General features: G+C 48.6%; 1 protein-coding gene across 1 annotated transcript in view; it reads right to left on the reverse strand.

The window, feature by feature from the left end:
- Positions 1 to 1732: 1732 nt before the first annotated feature.
- NID1 (nidogen 1) overlaps positions 1733 to 22983 on the reverse strand; it is a 70564-nt gene continuing 49313 nt past the window's right edge. The window contains exons 13-20 of the mRNA XM_045537255.1: positions 16975 to 17202; positions 14717 to 14889; positions 12348 to 12474; positions 8137 to 8308; positions 7040 to 7197; positions 5861 to 5984; positions 4722 to 4834; positions 1733 to 3735 (exon numbers count right to left, since the gene is read on the reverse strand). Coding sequence (XP_045393211.1) covers positions 3614 to 3735; positions 4722 to 4834; positions 5861 to 5984; positions 7040 to 7197; positions 8137 to 8308; positions 12348 to 12474; positions 14717 to 14889; positions 16975 to 17202 — 1217 coding nt within the window. The 3' untranslated portion in view covers positions 1733 to 3613. The remainder of the gene's footprint in view (positions 3736 to 4721; positions 4835 to 5860; positions 5985 to 7039; positions 7198 to 8136; positions 8309 to 12347; positions 12475 to 14716; positions 14890 to 16974; positions 17203 to 22983) is intronic.

Here is a 22983-nt window from a genome sequence, read left to right on the forward strand (position 1 = left end):
CATATGAACTTAGGATCCAAGGACCCTGCACTGCCTCTCTGTATAACCCAATCAAACCATGCCCTGTTGCATTTTCCTATCTCCTTCATAGTTATTCTCTTCCTATAAAATCTGCCCCTAGACCCCAGCTCAGGGAGACATATTTGAGCATTGCCTCTTGTCTCCTTGCTGGTCAACCTTACAATAAAGCTTTTTCTTTTCTCAAAAGCTAGTGCCATCGCATTGGCTTCTATGTGTGTCAGGCAGTAAGGCCACTGCTCAGTGACACGCCACTTTACATTCCCACCAGCAATGGACAAAGGTTCCAATTTCCCACATTCTCTCCAACATTTGTTTGTTTTTTGATAACAACCATCCTAATGAGTGTGAAGTTTTATCAATTGTGGTTTTGATTTCCATTTCCCTGATGAGTAGAAATGTTAAGCATCTTTTCGTGTGCTTATTGACCGTTGGTATATCTTCTTTGCAGGAATGTGAATTCAAATCCTTTACTCATTTTTGAAATGGGTTTTTTGGTTGTTGTTGAGCTGTAGTTCTTTATATATTCTGGATATTAATTCCTTATCAGATATAGCATATATTTTCTTCCATTTCATGGGCTACCCTTTCGCTCTCTTGATAGTATTCTTTGATGCACAAATGTTCTTAATTTTGATGAAGTCCAGTTTCTCTTTTTTTCTTTTGTTGCTTATACTTTTTATGTCATGTTCAAGAAATCATTGCCAAATCCAATGTCATGAACATCGTTCCCTATGTGCTGGCCCTTCAATTATCAAAATCACAGTGATCAGAACCCACAATCCTGGTTGTTGAAAAACTAGGTCCTTATTGACCAACGTGGCTCTAGTCCTCACAGCTGCCTGTCATGGGGCTGAGTGATGGGATGGTAGTCACTGCTACGTGAAAGCCGAAATTGACCAAAATTGACTAGCCTCGCCATCAAGCTCTCTCCTGGGTGCTGCAAGTGTTCTTCAACACCCAGCAACTATTTTCTTGCTTCAGACAGCTGACAGTTCAACTGCTATGATGGAGGGATGGATTCCTGGAGTTTCCTACTTCCACCATCTTCCCTGATGTCATCTTTAGGTAACTAGGCTTTATGGCCAGAAGAAAATACTGGAAGTATTGGCCTGAATGTAAATAAGTTGTCCCTTTCAAGAAATTCATGTTGGTGGGCTGCACATCGCTTCCACTGATGGTGCCAATTCCCTTCTCTGCAATGAGCTCTGAGCACCTCATCCTGCAACCTCTGAGCCCCCTTCACTCTGTCCAAGTTAGAGGCCATTTTCATCCCCCAGGGGCCAGCATGAGTGGCACTGCCTCCCAGTGGCAGCTTAGAACACATCAGGGGTCTCACCCCATGGCTAGTGTCGGGAAAGTGTCTTTCTTCCTTCTGGAAGTGAAGAGAGGAAAAAACACAACTCATCTTTAGGGCTGAATCAGAAACCATTTCCTATTGCCTGTAGATAGAATAGATTTTTCTGAAAAATAAAAACAGTGTCCAAAGGGGTGATTTGGGATCTATGACATATTTATTTTTAAGTCAATTATAAGCTTCTGAGTCTTTTGTGGATGGGCATGAAAAACACACTATTCTTCATAATATTAGCATAACAGTCTCTTGGTTCCATAGGTTTTACAGATTAAATGGCTGCCATCTTTCCATCATGATATCATCCCAATGTTAAATCTCTTCATTCAAAAAAGAGAGAGGAAGATTTTCTTTTTAACAAAAAAAATTTTATTTTCCACACTAATATTTGTACAGCTGTAAACCCAAAGACTCCTCCGATACTTGTACAAATCTGGGAGAACAGTTAATAAGCACCTTCAGTGGTTTCCACAGTTTAAGAATTTATTATTTCTAAAATTTTAGAATAAATCTAATAAAATGAATAAAATAATTATAAAAATTATATAGTCATGTTGAACATTTGATATAGAGGGCTTGATATGGAATGATAAATACAAAAAGAAAGTGAGACTAATTTATGGGGTTAGGCTGTATAAGAGACCTAAATGATCCCCAAATCTTGTAATTCTTCGGGCCAAAACTGCCTCTCGGGACAAACTCCAATTATTAAAAAAACTCTCTCCCAATTCAGGCTCCAATCTACTGCAGAAGCAAGGTGAGAACAAAGACAGAAGGGGGCAGAGTGGAGGGGCTGAGTGCACTGGGGTTTGATGAAAAAAGGAGGGATCTCTTCCTTAAGGAGAGTATCAAAAAATTTTTCCATGTCCTCAAGTATAAGTGTTCTTTGGCAAAATGTACCATTTTCTCTTTGCAGTTACTTAAGTTTTTCTTATTGCTGTTCTTAAATCCCCTTCCTTACCTCTTCCTCTTGGGTTTTCTATTCCTGTTCTTGATCAATCTCTTTGTGATACTTTTCATTGAGTCTTCTGTATTCCCTTACCCATCCTTTATTGACTCAAAGTCCTTTTTCTCAACTTCCAATCCAAAATTTTAGGACTCTGGGAAGCAGTTTATAAAAAGATAACACTACCTACTGACATAGTGAGGAGATGTTTTCGAAACAATGAGAATACACCCAGCAAAGGGCACAGATAGAGGGAGAAACAAAGGAGGCGTGAATTCATGGTTGAATGTAAATTGGTTCTCAGGAGTGGAGGCCAGAGGTGAGGTGAGGGATTGTGGTGGATCATCACCTTGGTATCAGCCCCAGCCGCTGTCTCAAATGGGTCTCTATGAGGAAGCTGGACATTGGTGCCAGCAGTGGGACTGAAGACCAGCACAACATCAGAGACCAGAAGCTGGTATACAGGTGTTGTGGGCAAAGAGGAATAATTTGATAATCTTTGGAAAAACTTAAGGCACATCATAGTAATTCCCTATCCTCACATTTCTGACTCTATATCTTGAAGTTCCTACCAATGGACACTCCTTTGACTTAAGCCTTTGACTACCAAATGCCAATGCCTACAGCTCAAAAACAAATATCCTATCTGGGAGGGGCTGCTCCTTATCATCCACCAAATACTTACATATCCCTAGGATGCGGGAGGTTTAGATCAAAAGGCAGAACTTGATCACTATAATGGGGATCTTGGACAGGATGAAGGTGATGAAGAACTGGGGAGTAAAACAATGGGAGTATAAAGAGGGAAATCAGAGCACCAAGAGAAAAAGTGTAGGAAGGCTAACACCCTCCTTCACTCCCAACCTTGCCTGCTCAGGCCCTGGCTGGTATGTCAAGGAGCTGACAGGATGGTGGGTGCCTCAGAGGGAGGCTGAGCTCATAAGGCCACAGGGAAGGGGGCAACTCAGACCTGGAGGTTCTGCTTACCACTGGGGGCTAGGATTGGAAAAAGGCCCAGGGCACATAATCCTCACCCAGGGCTGAATAATCTTGTCTGACACTTGGGGTTTGGGGTGGGGGGTTCTGTCCTATTGTAGTGGTAGAGACTTTTCCATCCCAGAAGTCCAGGGTGCACATATTGGGGAACAGTGAGGGAAAAGTTGTTGGGGCTCAGGCTGGGCTAGACTTGGACCTAGTGGCCACTAAGCCAGAGGACAATTTTCAGTCTAGACCAGGTAGTTTCAAGTAGGGTATTGCTGTGAAATACTTGGAAAGGGAACAAGGCACTGTTGTCTTCATTTCCGTTCGATACAGTCAACTCCTAGGGTGTTGTCAGGGCAACGGCAGGTCCTGCTCCCTGGAGTGGCCAAGCAGAGGTGGGTACAGCCACCATTGTTCACTGAGCAGTAGTTGTGACCTGGAAAAGGCAGAAATCAATTCAATAGCCTCCTTTCAGACCCGACTCCACAGCCATCCAAGAGTGGCCTCCTATTGTGTGACCCCCTTTTTGGTTTCCATGAAGCCAAGCTCACAAGGGCTCCAGGGAAACAGGAAAAACTAGGCAATCAGCTAAGCCGATCTATTGTTTGTTTCCTCATCATTAAACCAGACAGGCAAAAACACTGACACCTGATCTAGGGGCTCTGCAGCTTTACCACTAAAGCTATTTAACAGATCTCAGGGAGGTTTCTCCAGCTCTGGTCATAACACGGAGTTGGAATTTTAAAGTACAAAGTCCTATCTAGCTTGCACACTTGGCCTAACACTGACTGGGGGAGAGGAGGCAAGCTGAGAAGGAAAGGGGTGGGGGAAAGGACTTTGAGAGGCAGCACAGCACAGACTCTGGAGCCAGGCTGCCTGGACTCCACCCTGTGAGCTACGCTGACCTTGAACAAGTTGCTTCAGTTGCTTTATTTATAAAATGGACACAATTATAGCCCCTTCCTCATGGGGCTGCTATGAGGATGAAATAAGCTGATGAATACAAAGCGCTTAGAACTCTAAGTGAGTTGATATGTGTAACGTTCCTGGCTCACAGTAAGTACCATACATACGTTTGAAATTCTTATTATTTATTACTGTTGTTGCTGTTAGGCAAAACGGATGGACTTTTCAAAGGAGCAGTGATCCTAACATTAATATTCCTATTTGGAACCTGAAGACCGTATACTTCTAGACCCAGCCCAAGACTCAGTGCTTTTCCTCACTTGTCCATTTCATGACCTAACACTTTCTGTTTGTTTATCTGGTTCACCCACTAAAGAAGACCCTTGATGGAAGGGACTGCATCCCTCCTAGAATGTGATCAGGGCTGCCGGTGGCCACACAGGTAGAAGCCAGAGTGTGGGCTCTGGGCCTCAGGGTGCCCCACGTCCCCTAACAGTAAGAGCACAGGTGAGTTACCTTGAGGACACTGAGACAGAGCTGTGGCGATGCCATACAGCCGGGTCTGCTTGTGGGGGTGGAAGGCATCCGTCTCTTTGGAAATAGCGAGATCCACAGCAACCACGGAATTCCTACAAAGCACCGAAGGGCAGAAGGTAAAATATCTCTGATGGCTTGAACCAGGACAGCCTCATGTGGGGTAAACTGGAGGTCATACACAGACACAGTGGCCTTGCTTCCTAGACATCTCTCCCTTCTCCTCCAGCCTGCGTTTCTCCAGCTTTTTATAAAAGGATAAAGATGAACTAGCTCTGCCGTCCCACTCTAAATTCCAGGCAGGAAATGGGCTTTCGGTACAGACACCCCTGGCCAGCTGCCTCTTTGGTTTAACCCCTCCTTTTGCAGGAAGGGGTTGTTACGAAGGGGATGTGGGAATACTGCAGTTTAAGAACTAGTGTATGGGCCGGGCACGGTGGCTCACGCCTGTAATCCTAGCACTCTGGGAGGCCGAGGCAGGAGGATCGCTCGAGGTCAGGAGTTCGAGACCAGCCTGAGCAAGAGCAAGATCCCGTCTCTACTAAAAAAATAGAAAGAAATTATATGGACAACTAAAAATATATAGAAAAAATTAGCCAGGCATGGTGGCGCATGCCAGTAGTCCCATCTACTCGGGAGGCTGAGGCAGGAGGATTGCTTGAGCCCAGGAGTTTGAGGTTGCTGCGAGCTAGGGTGACACCATGGCACTCTAGCCTGGGCAATAGAGCAAGACTCTGTCTCAAAAAAAAAAAAAAAAAAGAACTAGTGTATAATGAAGCAGAGGCATAAAGTGGGCACAGAGCCCACCAGCCAAGTGACCCTGGGCCAGCTCCCAGGGAAAGAGCAGACACGCTCAGCAAGTCCAGGTTTACAGACTCAAAACTGCCCAGACAGGAGCGTCCAGATGACAAATGGCACCTCCTCTGCTCCCCGAGGGGCCTCACTCTCCTTTCTTCTTCACCCTCCTCTCTCATCTCCTGACAACCAGCAGGGTGAGGGACAGTGGACATTTCTGGAGGCTTGAAGGCCAAGCCAAGAGGCCAGATGGGAAGGGCCCGGCCTCCCAGAGGCAGAGTGGGAGGACAGGCCAGCCGGCCCAGCGGTGGCCGCAGCTGACATACGTCTTCCAGTCTGTGTAGTACAGATTCTTCCCATAGCTCGTCACAGCGAAAGGGTACTGCAGCCCTTCAAGAACCTTGCGTCTGCTGGGCTGGCCGGGGTTCAGGCACTCCGCCCGGTTGGTGCCTGTGTGAAGCGAAAACAAGATGTTCATTGTTCATGCAAGGAATGGCCCCTTTGTATCAAAAAATGAGTAACGAGGGCAAGAGTGGGGAGAATTTCAGCTTTACAATGACAAATCCTAGTAAGCAGGGGGCTCACTCTTAAATACTGGCAAGGTGTCCCTTCCTCGTCCTGGTGCTGCTGGGGAGACATGAGCCAGGACAGAGGAACCGCACCTTGTGTCAGCCGTTCTTGGAGCAGCAGGTGTCTGGCCTGCTCTGTTCCCCAGGCCTCCTTTCCCTTAGCAAGAACGATGCCATCTGCCAGCTCTTGCCCGAGCCCCTCCCCCGGGAAGCCTCTCCGGAGCCTCCCTCCTGAATCCGGAGCCCGTAACAATTGCTAAACTGCACCCCTGGTTAGCAGCTGCACACAGCCCGGACCACGCCTGCGTGCTGACTGCCACTCAGGGCTTGTGTATTCATCCAAGGATTTAGGTCCTGCGCCTTGTTTTAACTAGACAGGGACCACATCTCAGAGTCTCTGCGTCCCCCGTGGTACCTGACGTCACGTCTGGTACAGAACTCATGTTCCTTCCTGGCCGAGCCTCCTGCCCACATCCCCAGCTTGAGGGACACCCCACATCCGCCGAGGCAGGGGCACACCTCAGGGACTGCATGTGGGCTGCTCTTACTTTCTCTTCCTTGGCTCCAAGTCCCGCCTAAGGCCTTGGGGACAAGAGGAAGCTATGGGGATGCAAGCTGTGAACTGCTTAATAGGTATCGGGGCGACTGCAGGCTCTGTGCGGTACCACTTAGAACAGGGGGTCAGCCAACTTTTTCTGAAAGGGCCAGATGGTAAGTATTTTAGGTTTCATGGGCCGGGAGGCAAAACCAAGGACCAAATGCAGGTTATTTATATAACTAGTTAAACTGTAACATTGAAAAATGTAAAAACTGTTCATAGTTTCCGGGTTATACAAAAACAGGTGGCCGGTTAGATTTGGCCCGAGGACTACAGGTTGTCAACTGTGACTCAGCAGACTGACAACCTTCCCTGGCCAGCACCAAGCTTTCTGTCACCTGCATCCACCCAGCAGAGCTGAGACGAGAACGCGTCGAAGGTCAGCCCGTTGGGCAAGCCCAGGTCCTCCTGCACCAGGATCCTGCGGTTCGTGCCGTCCATGTAGGAAGTTTCGATTTTGGGATTATCTCTGTTCCAGTCTGTCCAATAAAGGTTCCTGGAGGAGGAAAAGGAGGGGAAAGAGGAAGAGGTGTATTAAAGATGCCTGAGAAAAAGTTTATGAAAAACACTTGAAAAGAGACTAGGAGACAGGAAAACACAGAACAGCTACAAAGGGTCTGGAGGGGATAGGACACGTGTTCTTCTGCAAGGACACTTGGATTTGGTTCCTCACTTGAATCTGGTTATTCTGTTATTAACAAATTCAGTTCCCTTTAACGTGACTGACACATTAAATCTCAATAAAGCTGCTAACAAAACAAAACGCCACAACTGACATAAGCAGGTGAGAAATCCCCACATGCTGCCACCAAACAGGGCACAGCAGACCCAGGGGACAGGACTAAGGCCAGACAAAGATGCTGGCAGAGGCAGAGGTCAAAGCACCTGTCATGAGGGAGGGGGCTGAGTGGCCACAGAACCAGGGACGTGGGCCCAAAGAGAAGGAATCCAAGCACCCAGGAGCCGAGGGCCTGGTGCGTGAGATTCAGAGCTTGCAGCAAGGAGAGGGGAAGTGAAAGCACTGATGTGCTGAGAAACCCACAGGGGGAAGTCTCCAGAATGTTCGAGCTGGGTCTGCCCCGGGAAGGACTCCCAGGGGTACGATTAGGCCACCCTGATGCTCTTCTGGAGTCGACACAACTCGAGTGTTGATCCACATTCAACCCACGTGGAAAATACCCAATTTCTGAGCTGTCAACTTACAAAGCCTCTTGGTAAGAGGTTTGAAAGTGGAACGTGGTATCAAGTCCACATTCTAATAAATGTGCTGGCATTTCGCCGTGGATGTCTACGTGGATCCCCAAGTGTAGACTCGCCCATCCTGGACTCATTCCTTGTGGGAGAGCAACACCGGAGTCAGAGCCTCATCTCTGGGCATATCTAAAAGGGCAGATGCACACAGAATAGATGCACACGCATATTCACGCGGAGATACCCTCTCATGGAGTCCGTGACGATGCCCCTGGGATTCACCAAATCCGTCTCGAAGAGCACCCGGCGCAGGGTGCCGTCCAGCTTTGCGACTTCTATTCGATCCAGGTAGGAATCCGTCCAGAAGATGTTGCGGCCGAGGTGGTCGAGGGCGATGCCTTCCGGACTTCCAAGATCTAGAACCAAACACACAGCCCCTCTGATTTTTTTGTCCCTCTAAGCAGGTGACATGAGGTTTTTCTGATTCCTCAGTGCTATTTCCCAATCCTTACACTTTGAGAAACCAAATGGGAATGTGAAATGCTTGTTGTTTTTAAGATAAGCAACTTCAAAGTGACACATCTGAAAATGCCCCTCATTCACTCCCTCACCGTGCGCTGCATTGGGAACCAGCACAGCAACGGTGACCAAGCTGTGGCCCCAGCCTCCAAGGAGCCCACGATCACTCACAATCCACACTGGGTCCCAGGTTCTGCGGGAGCTGGAGAGGGACGTTGGACCCAGCCCGGGGAGGCCAGGGAAGGACTCCTGGGGCCGTGACGCCTCTCCCAGCTGGCTTCTGAGGGACCCACTGCAGTTTGTCGGGCAAGGATCCCGGATCAGGGTGTCACAGGGGGCAGGACCAGCACACAGGTAAAAGGGAGACTGGACGTGGCTTGAAGTGACCCGTATGTAAGTTTATATGGCTGGAGCCCATGAGGGTGAGGGAGTGGCCAGAGAGGAGGTTAGGATGCCACGTTAACAAGCTTAGAGCTCACTGCATAGGCAGAGGGGAGGCAGAGAAAGATCTTAAGATGGAGAATGGGACAAATAGATCTTATTCGTTAATTAAGGGGAGAAAGGTCATTTCAGAGAAATAATATTTTTCATGAAATCATGGCTGTTATTTCTTTTATACAAGTGTAAGAGGCACAAAGAACAGGTGTCAGTGATTACCGATAAAAAAAAAAAACCCAAAAAACCGCCGTAAGTCTTTACTGGGTTATAGCCACTGGGTTTCAAACCAAAGGTCGCCGTTGGTTGACATGAGCCTTCAATGTGACCCCTCAGTATCCATCTAACTATACTGGAAGTTCAAAACTGCAATGGTTTTCTGACTATATCTATATATATATTTTAAAAATTGACAGTTTGGATTTTATTGATATCACTTAGGATTCTTTCCCCTGCACCAAGGAGAGGATTGAAGGTCCTTTAGTATAGCTGAAGGGTGAGCAGTTAGGGGAAGAGGCCACCCTACCTGCGGGATCTGGGGTATGAGGAAATCGTCCCCACACTGTGTTTTCTGGTCAATATACAAGCAATTCCGACCCCGAGCCCCCTTTGTGTCAGACTCGCTGGGCCCCTAAGATGATCAGAGCCCCCAGAAAGAAGCCCCGCCAGAGGGAGTTTACTAAGAATTAGAAACCACACTGGAACAAGGTCTCTATTCTTCAAACCCAAAGGACAGATTTTATAAAGTATTAAAATATTTCCCTCGGCCGGGCGCGGTGGCTCTGGCACTCTGGGAGGCCGAGGCGGGCGGATTGTTTGAGCTCAGGAGTTTGAGACCAGCCTGAGCAAGAGCGAGACCCCGTCTCTACTAAAAATAGAAAGAAATTAGATGGACAGCTAAGAATATAGAAAAATACAGAAAAAAATCAGCCAGGCATGGTGGCGCATGCCTGTAGTCCCAGCTACTGGGGAGGCTGAGGCAGGAGGATCGCTTGAGCCCAGGAGTTTGAGGTTGCAGTGAGCTGGGCTGATGCCACAGCACTCTAGCTTGAGCAACAGAGTGAGACTGTCTCAAAAAACAAACAAAAAAAAATTTCCCATGTCCCTAGAGGCAAAGGGACAGTGAGACTGACCTCCACAGGCCCCTTCTGGCTTCCAGACGGAACCAGAACGAACCACTGCGGGGTGGGTCTGGAACGAGCACATCCTGTGTGAGATGTGAGCTACGCAGACACGCACAGAGACAAGAGGGCCAAGGCCGTCCCGTGAGCACATCGTTACGAGACACCCAGGGGAACCCTGGAGGGAGCTCCGTGTCGTGCTGTCTCCTTCTAAACGGCCCTTGTCCTGATCTCAAAGCCAAGAGCAACCATGCCCCCTTTTCCCCAGCAGGAAAAATATTTCGTTGTGGGCTACTCTTCCAAAGGAAAGGCCTGGAAAATCTCGCCCTTTACCATCCAGTCCAAGGAGGAAGGAGAGACAGCAAGAGGATGCAGTCTGTCTGCCTATGTCAAAAAGCAACACTTATTAAAGATGTTTGGTTGGGACTTTTACTCAAGCAAAGAAAGCCCAGCCAGGATTCAGACTCTTGTGAAATAAGTTAGAAAAGAAATTGGTACCCACTGCCGCTTTAACTCACGAGGGAAGCACCAACCTGTACCATGCTAAGGAGTTAACTGGAAGCTTCTTTCTCTCTTACAAAAAAATTTTTCTTCCTGGTGATCTTTCCTCTACAAAGATCACATTTGGGTTTAATTCCGTGTTTTCACAGTCAGTAGGCTTTTGCTTGGAATGTTTCTTACTGTGCCTAAAGCTTTCTGGGGTGACTGTCAGCTCCCAGGCAACAGGAAATAGCAGACGATGACCTACTCCCCGCTTCCACCAAGTTTTGAAATCAAATTGTAGATAAAAGTAACAACATTTTTAACCGAGAGAGATAAGATGCAAAAAGGCATTTGCAAACTTCTGTTCATTCAACCAGAGCAGGAAAAGTAGCAGACATTATTTAAATAGCCTCTCAGCTTCCAGAAAAGGGTCTATGGCCAAAGCCAGATATATTTAGTCCAACTGCAGCTCAAGTCCTGCTGCATCATCTCTAGTGAAGGCCAACAAAGAAGGAAAAAAATGCCCCAGGGGTTGTTCCACAGGCACAGGGACCCTTCTAGAATGTTAGGGAACTGTTAAATTAGAAACTGAAAAAGCTACGTTCAGTCCCAAGTAAAAAGAAATACAAAATGAGGCTCCTCCATTTTAAAAATGTATCTCTGATTTGAATATTTTGCAGAGGAAGCAAGATGACTTCACGCAACCAATGTCATCAGCGTGACAATGTCTTCTGAGTGAGAATATCACCTTCAAGTCAGCGGATGAGTCACTGACTTGAGCAACATGTAATACTTGACCTTTTTGGTCCAGGGGAATTTCTACAGGTCCTTGGATTTCTGTAACAATGGTCTTTAGTCTGGATAAAACATGCTCATGTAAAATAGTCTTGATTTGTTGAATGTAGGCATTAAAATAATGCTTAGTGTCTTTGGCTTAAATTTGCATTCTTAAGTTAAGGAATTCAGGTCAAATGTTGAAGTTAGGCCGCGCCAAAGCTCTGTGCACTTTATCATAGTCATGCGACAAAAACTGAGAAATGTCTGTGGAAGTTCATCCCGCTTTGCTGTGCTGCTCTGGCACAGGCCATCGGAGCAAGCACCGTGGGGACGAGGTAGAGAAGAAGAGAAACCACCCCTCACTCCACGGCGTTACGGGTTGAAATGACAACCCTTTAACTCGACAACTGATTTGGGAATACCTCGACTCTCAGGGTCAGTATTTGGCAATATGCTTGCAGCCCTCCCGACTTTATGATTCAACACCTGTTGCCTTTGGGAAACCCCTAATGGAGCACATCGTCGGACAGACACTCTGAGAATCAATTCTAGACTCAACGACCAGAGGCAGAAATGTGTATTAAAACTGGATGGCCGAGACCAGCCCAGGCAACATAATGAGACCCCAACTCTACAAAAAATTACAAATTTAACTGGGCATGGTGGTGCACACCAGTAGGGAGGCTTGAGGCAGGAGGATCACTTGAGCCCAGGAGTTTGAGGTTGCAGTGAGCTATGGTCATGCCACTACACTCCAGCCTGGATGACAGAGCAAAACCCTGTCTCAAAAACAAAAAGCAAAAAAACTGGATGGTGGGTTTGGCCTTTATTGTTCACGGAAACTGACTACATGAGCTTTCAGAGAGAGGCATGGGCACATGCTCTGTTTCGATTTTATTCTCCAAAATAAATCTCAACTAAGGTGTTCATGATTAATGATAAGCTCTCGGAGGACCCTTCAGAGGAGCTGGAAAGGGTGGCGCTTTGAGGCAGGGGACCTGGCCCCTCTCAAAGCACCATCCTGTGAGCAACCACATGCTCCAAACTCTGCCTTCTGCCAAGAGCCACTGGGGCTGCTAGATGCAAAACCAAAACAGAAAAATGATATTTGTCAGCCTACCTTGCCGAACGATGGTGGTTGGCTCTCCGCCATGTAGACTGGCTCTTCCAATGGAAGGCTCACTGATGTCTGTCCAGTAAACCATCTTGTCCACGCAGTCGAAGGCCAGTCCAATGATGACTTTAGCCTGGAAAGGGAAGACCAGTGGTGAGAGCGGTCCATCCACAAGCATCTGAGTAACTACTGTTAGTGAGAATCTTTCCATGTGCTTCCGAGCATTGGGACATCTTTTTTAATGAGTGACTTCCAGTCTTTCATCCATTTAAAATTTTGTGTTATTGAGTTGTAAGAGTTATTCATTATTTCAGATAAAACTCTTGTCGTATACATATGTGTGTATGTGCACATATATACCAGGGCTGTCTGGAGAGTATCCAGCTGTGTAACCATTCTTGTATCAAGAATGACTGGACACTTTCCGGACAGCCCTCCTATGTGTAGGAGAATATGCATATGTATATTTCTTCTCAGTATGTAGCTTATTTTTTCTGAAATTGTCAAAACAAATCTTAAAAAAAGAACAAATTTGGAACACCCAAACACCCTGCCTGATTAGGTGAATAGATCCATGCAACAGAACAAAGAATCCAGAAATAGACCCTCACATAAGCAGTAAATTATTTTTTAACAAAGGCACCAAGGTACCAATGGGGAAATAGAGCATTTTTAACAAATGGCGCTAGAATATCTGGATAAACATGGTGTGGAGAGGGGGGAAGAATCTCAATCTAACCTTACACTAAAGGCAAAAATTAAAAGCTGAAACTATAAAGCTTCTAGAAGAAATCATAAAAAAAAAAATCTTCACATTCTCCTAAATAAACTCACCTGTCAGGCCAAGTTTTTATAACAAACAATGGTAACTCTGCAAAGAATTTCAGATCATAAAACTGTGCTATTAAATTTATTATACTATAGTATAAATATAAATTTATTGTAAATTTACATTAACTTATATTTACATAATAAATCAAATTTATATTTAAATTTATATAATAATAATAAATATAGCTATTAACTAACCAGGTGCCTCTGCAAATGCCAAGACAACTGTGTGCACCTACAGGGCAGACACATTCTCTCAAACCGCCACGGCCAAGTGCTCAGGCCCCACCTATGGGCACCCCCTTTTCGGCAGCTCGTGCTCAGCCTCCAGTGTCTTTCTCCGTTCCTGGAGACTGACCCATCCCACTCTCTCTGGAACATATTTTCACTTTGTGTAGCTTCCTTCCTTCCTTTCATTCTTTCTTTTATGTGATAAACTGTATAAAATTACTGTGTCTGTGATCACTCCGCCATCGGCTTGACTCCATGCCAGTACTCATTCTTGACACTGGGAACCCAGGGACCTGGGGACATCCGGACAGACGACCCTAACAGTGGGGAACGGAGTGGAAGACGTATCCAGATCCCATAAGGCTTTGGGGACCACAGAAAGGAGTGGATTTGATTCGGAGTGAAGAGGAACTCATTTGAGGATTTTGTGCCAGGCAAAGACATGAATCTGATCAAGGCTGCTATGCAAGAGGCTTTTGAAAAGTGTTTTTATTTTGGATATTTTTTTGCTGATGTTGCCTCCCTGGTGTAAAAGAAGAAGGGATGTGGTGGCATGCAGGACAAGAAAATAGGGAAAGCAGGAAACACACGGCGTAGAGAAAAGAGGAAGAGGAGAAAAGGTGGAAGCCGGCCCATGGCAGACAGCACGGCACAAGGAGCATCTTGGCCAGGAATTTTCAAGCAGGGTCTCCAGCCCCAGAGGAATGACAGGGCTTTCCGCAGACTTCCATTCACAAGAGCGGATGACCCCTGCCCCGCCTGCACTTACAGACCACCTGCACCCCTCCCACTTCTCTGGCAACTCTGACCCCGCCCTGCAGCAGAAGGCTCCAGGCCCCAAGTTTGGGTTCTTGGCAGAGGTCAGGACCTCAGATAAAACAGAATGGCATTTCAGTAGGATCCCAAAATCCCCGACTCGCAAATTGCACCTTTGAAGCTTTGAAAGCCTCTGAGCCAAAGCTTGTTACTGCCTCGGGGCAGGCATGAGGATCCCGAGCTGAGGCTGAAAGATGAGTCACTGTGAACACAGAAAGAACGGAAAGATCGAGCAGCCCAGACGCACACGGACAAGGTGCCGAATTCTCGAGAAGCGCTCGCCTAGGGGGTCTCTGACAGCCTTTCCCACAGCCGCTCCGTCCCTCCAGGAGCCTCACGGGCAGCCCAGGAGTGCAGTGACCCATCTAGGGATGGTCACCTATGGCCACGTGGAATGAGTGCCCCGGGGTCCCCGTCTGACCGTGTCCTGCTTGTTTCCCCAGGTCACTCATGCAGGAGCTGTCACCAGGCACGACCAGCAACCAGCCAGCACTCACCGGCACGTGGAGGAAGGCCTTGGCTTCCGTCTTCTTCATGTTGTTTCCCTCCAGGGGCAGCCGCTCGATCTTCCCAGTCTGGGCAAACAGTAAGTGGGTCCCCGGGGGCAGGGGGATGGCTGCGGTAGGCACCGAGGGCCCCTGGTGAACAGGGGGAGCCACTGTGCTCAGACCTGGGTGGCAGGAAAGGTCAGTGAGTGACGCCTGTGTGCACAGGAACACATGTCACATGCGCGTGCTCGCGCGCGTGCACACACACATGCACACGCCAGGGCACACCGCACAGCCACACAATGCCCAGTTTATATCTGAAAGCTCCAGAAGCAGAAACCCTCAGTCAGCCAAAGGCCACTGGTGAGGAAGATAATGCCGGGCCCGAGTGTAACGTTAAAGGTCAAGTGACAAAATGGCTTGGCTGTTTTTAATAGCAATAACTTGGCTGTCCATGCTCTGCGGTAGACACTGGGGCGAGAACAACAGCAGCAGCAAACAGTATGACAACAGCCCCCACCCCCGAAATCCCTGCCCACGGGGTCCCGTCCTAGTGGAAGCTGCTGAGTGTTTTAATGCCAGAGGAGCCCATCATGACGAGCTTGCCCTGTCCAGTGTGCCCTGTCCCCATGCCATGGGGCTGGCACAGTCTGGGACCCGATAAGCAGACACATGCCCTTTCTGGGCTTTCCAGAACAAAATGATGGTCAGGGCAGGAGACCTGGGCGCTGCCCCAGCCCCGCCACTCGCTCACTCGCTCGCTGTGTGCAGGGACCATGCACCTTCCTGGTGTCGTGTCCTGCTCTCTGAAGGAGGACAGCTAGACGAGGTTGTCACCGAGGTCGTTTTCAGTCATCCTCTTGCCTATCTTGCCTTAATATTACACCCAATCAGAGCCATAAACCAATCTGGTTGACCTCACCCATTTCTCACCCGGATCAACCCTAAACATTGCGACAGCCTCCGCCTCCCCCTGCAGGGACTCCCGCTCAGCCAGTGATATTTCTAACACCAAACCTGCTTCGCACGGGCACCTGCTCAAAACCCTTCCAAACCCTTCCACGGCTCCTCATTGCCCTCAGGGTCCCACACTCAGGCTCCCCCACACCCCCACACACCGCACTGACCCCCTGCAGGTTCCTTCCTACCCCCCGCTCTGCCTCCTAAAGCAACGGCCTCAGCACCAGCCCAACGTCCCCTGCCACTCAGCCTTGGTCCTGCTTAAAAACGTGGCTCACCTGGCATTGCTTCTGGAAAGTGCGCCCCCATCAGCCCACCACCCAACACAAGCCAGGCCCCTCCTGGGCCCCTGGGCCCCGTCCACTGTCTCCTAAAGCTCATCTCCTTCCACTGCTCCCATCTGCACACCCCTCCCTTGAGGGGCTTGGGGGCCTGGCGCTGTGACTTTTCTCTGGGCGTCTCCAGCACCCACCACAGCATCAGACGCTCAGTTAATGTGGCTGAGTGAATTAATGACGTTTGCGAGCAATCACTTTCCTGTTTCTTAGCAGCTTTGAGGAAATATCTGGTAGGGGATCCATGTATGAGTATTAGCTAAATTGAGAATGGACATTCAAGGATGAGTTACATAAGCTTTTGGTAATTCATGACAACGACCAATTTCTACCTTTGTGACAGAAGCAGAATTTTAGAGCTGGGCAACGTGCTCGGGATTATTGTGCTCATCGCTTAGGTTGAGGCTGGGGAAACTGAGGCTGGGGAGGGTGACTGTCCAGAGTCACACAGCCGGGCAGTCACTCACATAGGACGCCCGGCCCCAGCAGAACCAGCTCCTGCAGAAACCCTTGAGGCCCTTTGCTCCTTGGATTTGAAAATTGACCCACGTCCCTATAGGCCTTAGGGCGTGATTGAAGGAGGCAAGTGTTGCAAGGATGAGAGCAGGTCCCGCTGCTGGGCCTCCCTCTGCAGAGAGCTCACCTGGGGACTCAGAGCACACGCAGCCCTCTGCTACCACTGCCGTGTCTACACAGCAGGCCCCTGGGTGTTCACATGGAACACACGTGTGCACAGAAAAGGAAGAGGAGAGCGTAGGCGGACAGAGAGGGTGGGTAGGGGAGAGGGGATGGAGAGGACAAGGATGGGGGAGGAGAGGGTAGAGAAGAGGGGTGCAAAGGGGAGGGAGAGGGCTGGGACCCCATGGAGCAGTTCAAGATGGAGGGCAGGCAGGGAGCCCAAGAGCGTGCTCAGCAAATCTGGCCCGAGGCCCTTCTCCGGCCAAGCCCGAGCGCAGCCCACCCGCTACTTACACGGGGGCCTCATCCCGGGTCTGGTCCTGGTGCCCTCCACCTCGCGGCCGTCGCGATCCACGCACCAACAGTAGCCAGTGGTGCCGTGGCACTGGGTGGGCACATAGTGTCCATGCTCGTCACACTCGGGGACAAACAGCCCCGGCGGCCTGGGCTGCTGTGGGTCCGCCACCCCCGCTGCCCCGAGAATGTGTTCTTGCTCCAGCTGGCACCGGGTTTTCTCCACCTCTGATGGGAGACAAGCACAAGACAGCAGTCAGGAGCACTGTCCCTCGGCGCTCACTGGCAAGACTGCCGGGTCCCCATGCCTCGCTCGGAACCACGAGGGCTGCCTGTCCATCACCGAGTTTCGTTTCATCGATTTTTCAAAATTTAAAACATCATGATTATTGGGTGAATTTAATTGCCAAGAAGATTACGTGTACATTTTCTTTTTATTCCTAGGTAGTTTTTTTTTTAATTTTTAAAAATTGAGGCAAAAAAAATTGAAGCAAATTGGCATAACATAAAATAAACCATTTTAATTATTATTATTTTTTTTTGAGACAGAGTCTCACTCTGTTGCCCAGGCTAGAGTGCCGTGGCGTCAGCCTAGCTCACAGCAACCTCAAACTCCTGGGCTCAAGTGATCCTCCTGCCTCAGCCTCCCAAGTAGCTGGGACTACAGACATGCGCCACCATGCCCGGCTAATTTTTTCTATATATATTTTTAGTTGTCCATATAATTTCTTTCTATTTTTAGTAGAGATGGGGTCTTGCTCTTGTTCAGGCTGGTCTTGAACTTCTGAGCTCAAACGATCCACCCGCCTCGGCCTCCCAGAGTGCTAGGATTACAGGCGTGAGCCACCGTGCCCAGCCAAAAATAAACCATTTTAAAATAAACAATTGAGTGCCATTTACAACACTTATAACGCTGTGCGACCACCATCTCTCTCTAGTTCCAAAGCGTTTTCATCACCCCAAAAGGAAAACCCCACGTGCATTAAGCAGTGGCTCCCCGTTTCCCCTTCCCCCAGCCCCTGGCCAGCACGGATCTGCACTCTGGCTCTATGAATGTATCTGTCCTGGGCATTTCACATAAACGGACTCGTACAACATGTGGCCTTTTGCGACTGGCTGCTTTCACTCAGCAGAATGTCTTCAAGGCTCATCCAAATGATGGCATGGATCAGTAATTCCTTCCTGTTTATAGCTGAATAGTATCACACTGTTTCAACAGGTTACAGTTTGCTTATCCATTCATCCATTGATGGACATTACTGGGTTTTCTTTTAAGGAATTGTATGTTTTTCCTAAATGTGTCCTTCTGCCATCTAAAGATTCTTTTTCTTAGGCTGGTCAAGTGAAGCAGTGGGAGTGGAGAAGGAACAAAGGAATCTGTAACTGGTTGTGATCCATGAGTTGTAAACCCCACCACACTCGGGCCGGCTCAAGCTTCCTGATGACCCACGTTGAGTCAAGGCTAAAGATGTTGGGTACCAGACACAACTGAGAGCATCTGCCAACGTCTGTGTGTTTCCCTTTAATCATGTCCTACCGCTCGGCACGCAGCTGGGCCTCTAAGCTGTGCGGCACAGATCCCAAACAGGTAAGTACAGTGGGCCTCCGTGCCCACGGCTTCTGCATCCGTGGAGTCAACCAATCGTGGTTCAAAAATATTCGGAAGAAGAATGAACAACTGCATCTGCACTGAGCATGCACAGATTTTGTCTTCGCCATTATTCCCTAAACAATAGAGTATAACAACTATTTATATAACATTTACATTGTATTAGGTATTATAAGTAATCCAGAGGTGATTTAAAGTACACAGGAGGATGTGCATAGGTTATATGAAAACACTATATCATTTTATATCAAGGACTTGAGCATCTGTGGATTCTGGCATCCTCAGGGGGTCCTGGAACCAATGCCCTGAGGATACCAAGGGACAGATGTACTTCTCTATCTGTGGAATTGCTGATAAGAAGCCATGGCCTGCAATAAACAACTCTGAAATACACAGAATCGTAGGTGGTTCCACACAAGCCACCACTCGGGCCAGACCCGCATGGTCACCACTGCAGTGTGGACCACCCAAAGCAACGTCCAGACACGGGTAGGAAGTGCCCTTCCCCACGCCGCTGACTGCTGAGAGCTCTACTTTACCCACACCGTGCAGCCTCTCCCTTAAATGCCTTTCCATGTGGCGTCCTTTTTGTGCCCCTGCTCATCCCCTGGTAATCCTTCAAGAATCAGTTTAGAGCCGGGCGAGGTGGCTCACGCCTGTAATCCTAGCAATCTGGGAGGCTGAGGCAGGAGGATCACTCAAGGTCAAGGGTTCAAGACCAGCCTGAGCAAGAGTGAGACCTCGCCTCTACTAAAAATGGAAAGAAATTATCTGGACAGCTAAAAATATATATAGAAAAAATATTAGCCAGGCATGGTGGTACATGCCTGTAGTCCCAACTACTTGGGAGGCTGAGGCAGGAGGATCGTTTGGGCCCAGGAGTTTGAGGTTGCTGTGAGCTAGGCTGACGCCACGGCACTCTAGCCCCGGCAACAGAGCGAGACTCTGTCCTAAAAAAAAAAAAATCAGCTTAGGCGTTTATTTCCTATTTACTTCCTTCGGGCCCCCAAGGCTGGGCCCAGCGCCCCTCTGTGAGCTCCCAGGGCGCTGTGGCTTGCCCGCACTCTAGCTCTCGTCTCAATGACTCTAAGGAATCTGTGTCCCTGAGCGGACGCGAGGCTCTGAGAGGACAGTGACTGAGTCTCCTTAACCTGCAGTTGAGAAGCACCTGCCGGGCTGCAGCTGCAACTGTCCACGGGAACAACCCACAGGCCTCCTCCCTCCAGGAGCTCACGGCCTGGGGGGAAGTGGCCACATCAACACACAAGCACGGTTCAGGGAGGGTCATGTCTTGACGGAGGGGCCCAGGATACAGCAGATGCACAGAGGGGACCTTCTGCCACAGGCAGGGAGGGCAAGGAGGGCCTGTGCGCTTTTTGATGATTAGAAGACTGAGGCTGAATAACCCTAGGGCCTAGGGCGGGGCTCCATCAGCTTTTCCCGTTAAGGGGCAGAGAGTAAATATTGTCCGCTTTGTGAGCCACAGAGTCTCTGTCCCAACCACCCAGCTCTGTGGCTGTGGCGTGAGAGCAACCACACTTAATAGTTAAATGAATATGAGTGTGCTGTGCCAATAAAACTTTACCCATAAAAAGATTTGGCCTCTGGGGGCTGCAGTTGCCAACCCTGCTCTGGGGCATTACTGGTTAGGGGGAAATTATACATATGTGCGTACTAATTAATACATATTATCATATATTAATTAAAAATAAAAATATATTGAAGTCACACGGAATATAATATTTATTTCTAAGATGCAAAATGTGGCTGAAAATGTTTTTTGATTCTCAGTTCCTCTGCTTCCGGTGTTGCCTTGGGCGTGGCAACAATGCTGATTAGGCCGAGCCCCTGCAGCTGTAGAAGGGAGACGGAAGGAATCACTAATCTCCCAGTATTGTTTTGAGGAGTAACTGGGCTAGGACCAGACAGTGCACACAGAGGGAATTTTAGGCTCTGCACTCAAATGTTCATTTGCAACCGTATCTACACAAAGCAAACGCAGTGACATTCAGTGGGTATGTTGCCAATGAATGTCTAAAGTACCTTTTGTCTGTGTTGCCAGTTCTCCTGTTGGCTGGCTTGAAGGTGGCTGATTAAAAGCAGCTATCATGCCAGAAAAGTGTTTGTTGAACCTGGCAAGGGAAAACCACGCATGCTTTTCTTCTGTCCCAGAGGCAAATACAAAAACCAAAACAAAACATTTGATGTAGGAAGCGCCCAACAAAGACATGAAATGAGCCATCTGGTTAGAATAAATGTCGGGTTTTGTTCACTCTTGGATGTCAAACTTGTTTACTTCCTGGAAATTTTACAGGGTGTTAGAGTTTCCACATAACCCGTCCCCATTCATGTATATATTTCATTTAATTCTCAGCACAATCCCAGGTGATGGGCAATGGTGGTTTTTACACCAAATGAGAAAACTAAGCTCAGAGAGGTTAAGGGACTTCCCCAAGCCACAGCACTGGTAGGTGGCTCGGCTCAAACGAGAATCTGGGTTTTTGGGTTTCCGGTCCACGTCCCTCCCCCTCCTGGCCTGGCATCTCGAATCCACATCCCCAGTGCCTGGGTGGCTCACACACAGGGAACGTGTCATGCCAACGGTGACATACACACAGTGCCTTAATACGGCCACTGGAATTACCTGTGAACCCACAGACCCCTTTACCTGCCCTCGGTATAGGGACACTGTGGTGCTTCTCTAGGTCAAAAACAGAACTGCTGTTCTGTGTATTGTCAACCACGTAACATTTTAAAGGGAGGAAAGACTGTTCCATTTTACGTGGCTGACAGAGTTCTGTGTCAACACAGCGTTTGGCCAACATATAAAATCTCAAGTGATCTAGAGTTTACAGCGGAACTTTCAAGTGCTGTATCTTGAACTTCTAACAAGGAGGGGGAAACCTCAACCGTACTCAGGAAATGGCATCTCAAGTGTGTTTATGGAAAGCTGTGGTCTCAGGGGGTTTCCTGGGATGGTTCCAGTGGGACCCCCCCCTGCCGAGGCCCCGAGGCCTCCATGGGGAATTTTCCATTAAGGCCTGGCGGGTGGGGTGGGGGGATCAGGAGTGAGAAAGACACATTTCCTGAGCTTGTTGCTGGCTGATAAAATAACTCAGGCAAGCTGCTTCTTACTCCTGTACTTGGATCTGCAGGAAGGAAGCAGGCCAGGCCTGATATTATCTGAGGAACAGCAGGAAGTCTGGGTGACTTTTCTCGAGGTGGGGGATGAAGAGCATGAGAGGAAAGTGAAACAGAGAAGGAAGTAAGAAGAAAGCATATTCTTCATCTTCGGATTTGCATTCCATTCCCTTGCCTGGTTAAATTTGTTTCTCTGTGTTCACTCAAATCAACGACCACTGTCACCTCGCACATACGCAGTGGAGTGGAGGGAGGGAAGGTGCCCCCAAAATGTCAAGCCTCCTTGGGAAGAGAGGACATACAGCCACAGGAGAACCTGGGGCTACTTAGAATGGAACTTGTTTGAGGAGGCGCCGTTTATTCAGCCCCTTCCTGCTCACAGTCCAAGTCCCCCAGTAAGGGTGGCTGTCCCCAGGGGCTGTGCAGGCTCCGAGCACACACTTCCACGATGCACGTCTCTGGACATGGTCACACAGGGGCCGTGCACGATGCCTGCTCTCTGCTGCCTTTGAGACTTTGCTGGTTCGTAGCCTCATCTCATTAGCTGCCGAATGGACACTTGTTAGTCCAAGATTGCCAAATTTCCAAGAGTGGGAATTTATTTACTTTGAGACAGAGTCTCGCGCTGTTGCCCGGGCTAGAATGCCATGGCGTCAGCCTAGCTCACAGCAACCTCAAACTCCTGGGCTTAAGCGATCCTCCTGCCTCAGCCTCCCAGGTAGCTGGGACTACAGGCATGTGCCACCATGCCCAGCTAATTTTTTCTATATAATTTTTAGTTGGCCAGATAATTTCTATTTTTAGTAGAGACGGAGTCTTGCTCTTGCTCAGGCTGGTCTCGAACTCCTGACCTCGAGCGATCCTCCCACCTCGGCCTCCCAGAGTGCTAGGATGACAGGCGTGAGCCACCACGCCTGGCCAAGAGTGGGAATTTATAAGTAAAGGGGACAATATCAACCTGACATGGTCTTTATCTACGTCACCACTGATAAGAATATTAGTAGTAATAATAATAATGACAGATATCTTTACTTAAGAACTGTCTCACCCCCAATCGTCACAGGAGTGGCGAGGAAGGAGCAGGGAACCAGCAATTAGAAAAGGCAACAATGAGGGGAGAGCAGAAAGGTCACTGAACAACAAGAGAAAAAGAACCTGCAGCTCTAGTCTGTGTGCTGTCCCTTCTGTCACCATGTGAAACTGCATCGTTGAGTTTTCCTCACGCACCTGTCTCCTGGACCGGCTCCTGCTCCCGTCCT

Source organism: Lemur catta, chromosome 25, assembly GCF_020740605.2.
Source record: "Lemur catta isolate mLemCat1 chromosome 25, mLemCat1.pri, whole genome shotgun sequence".
Taxonomy (NCBI): domain Eukaryota; kingdom Metazoa; phylum Chordata; class Mammalia; order Primates; family Lemuridae; genus Lemur; species Lemur catta.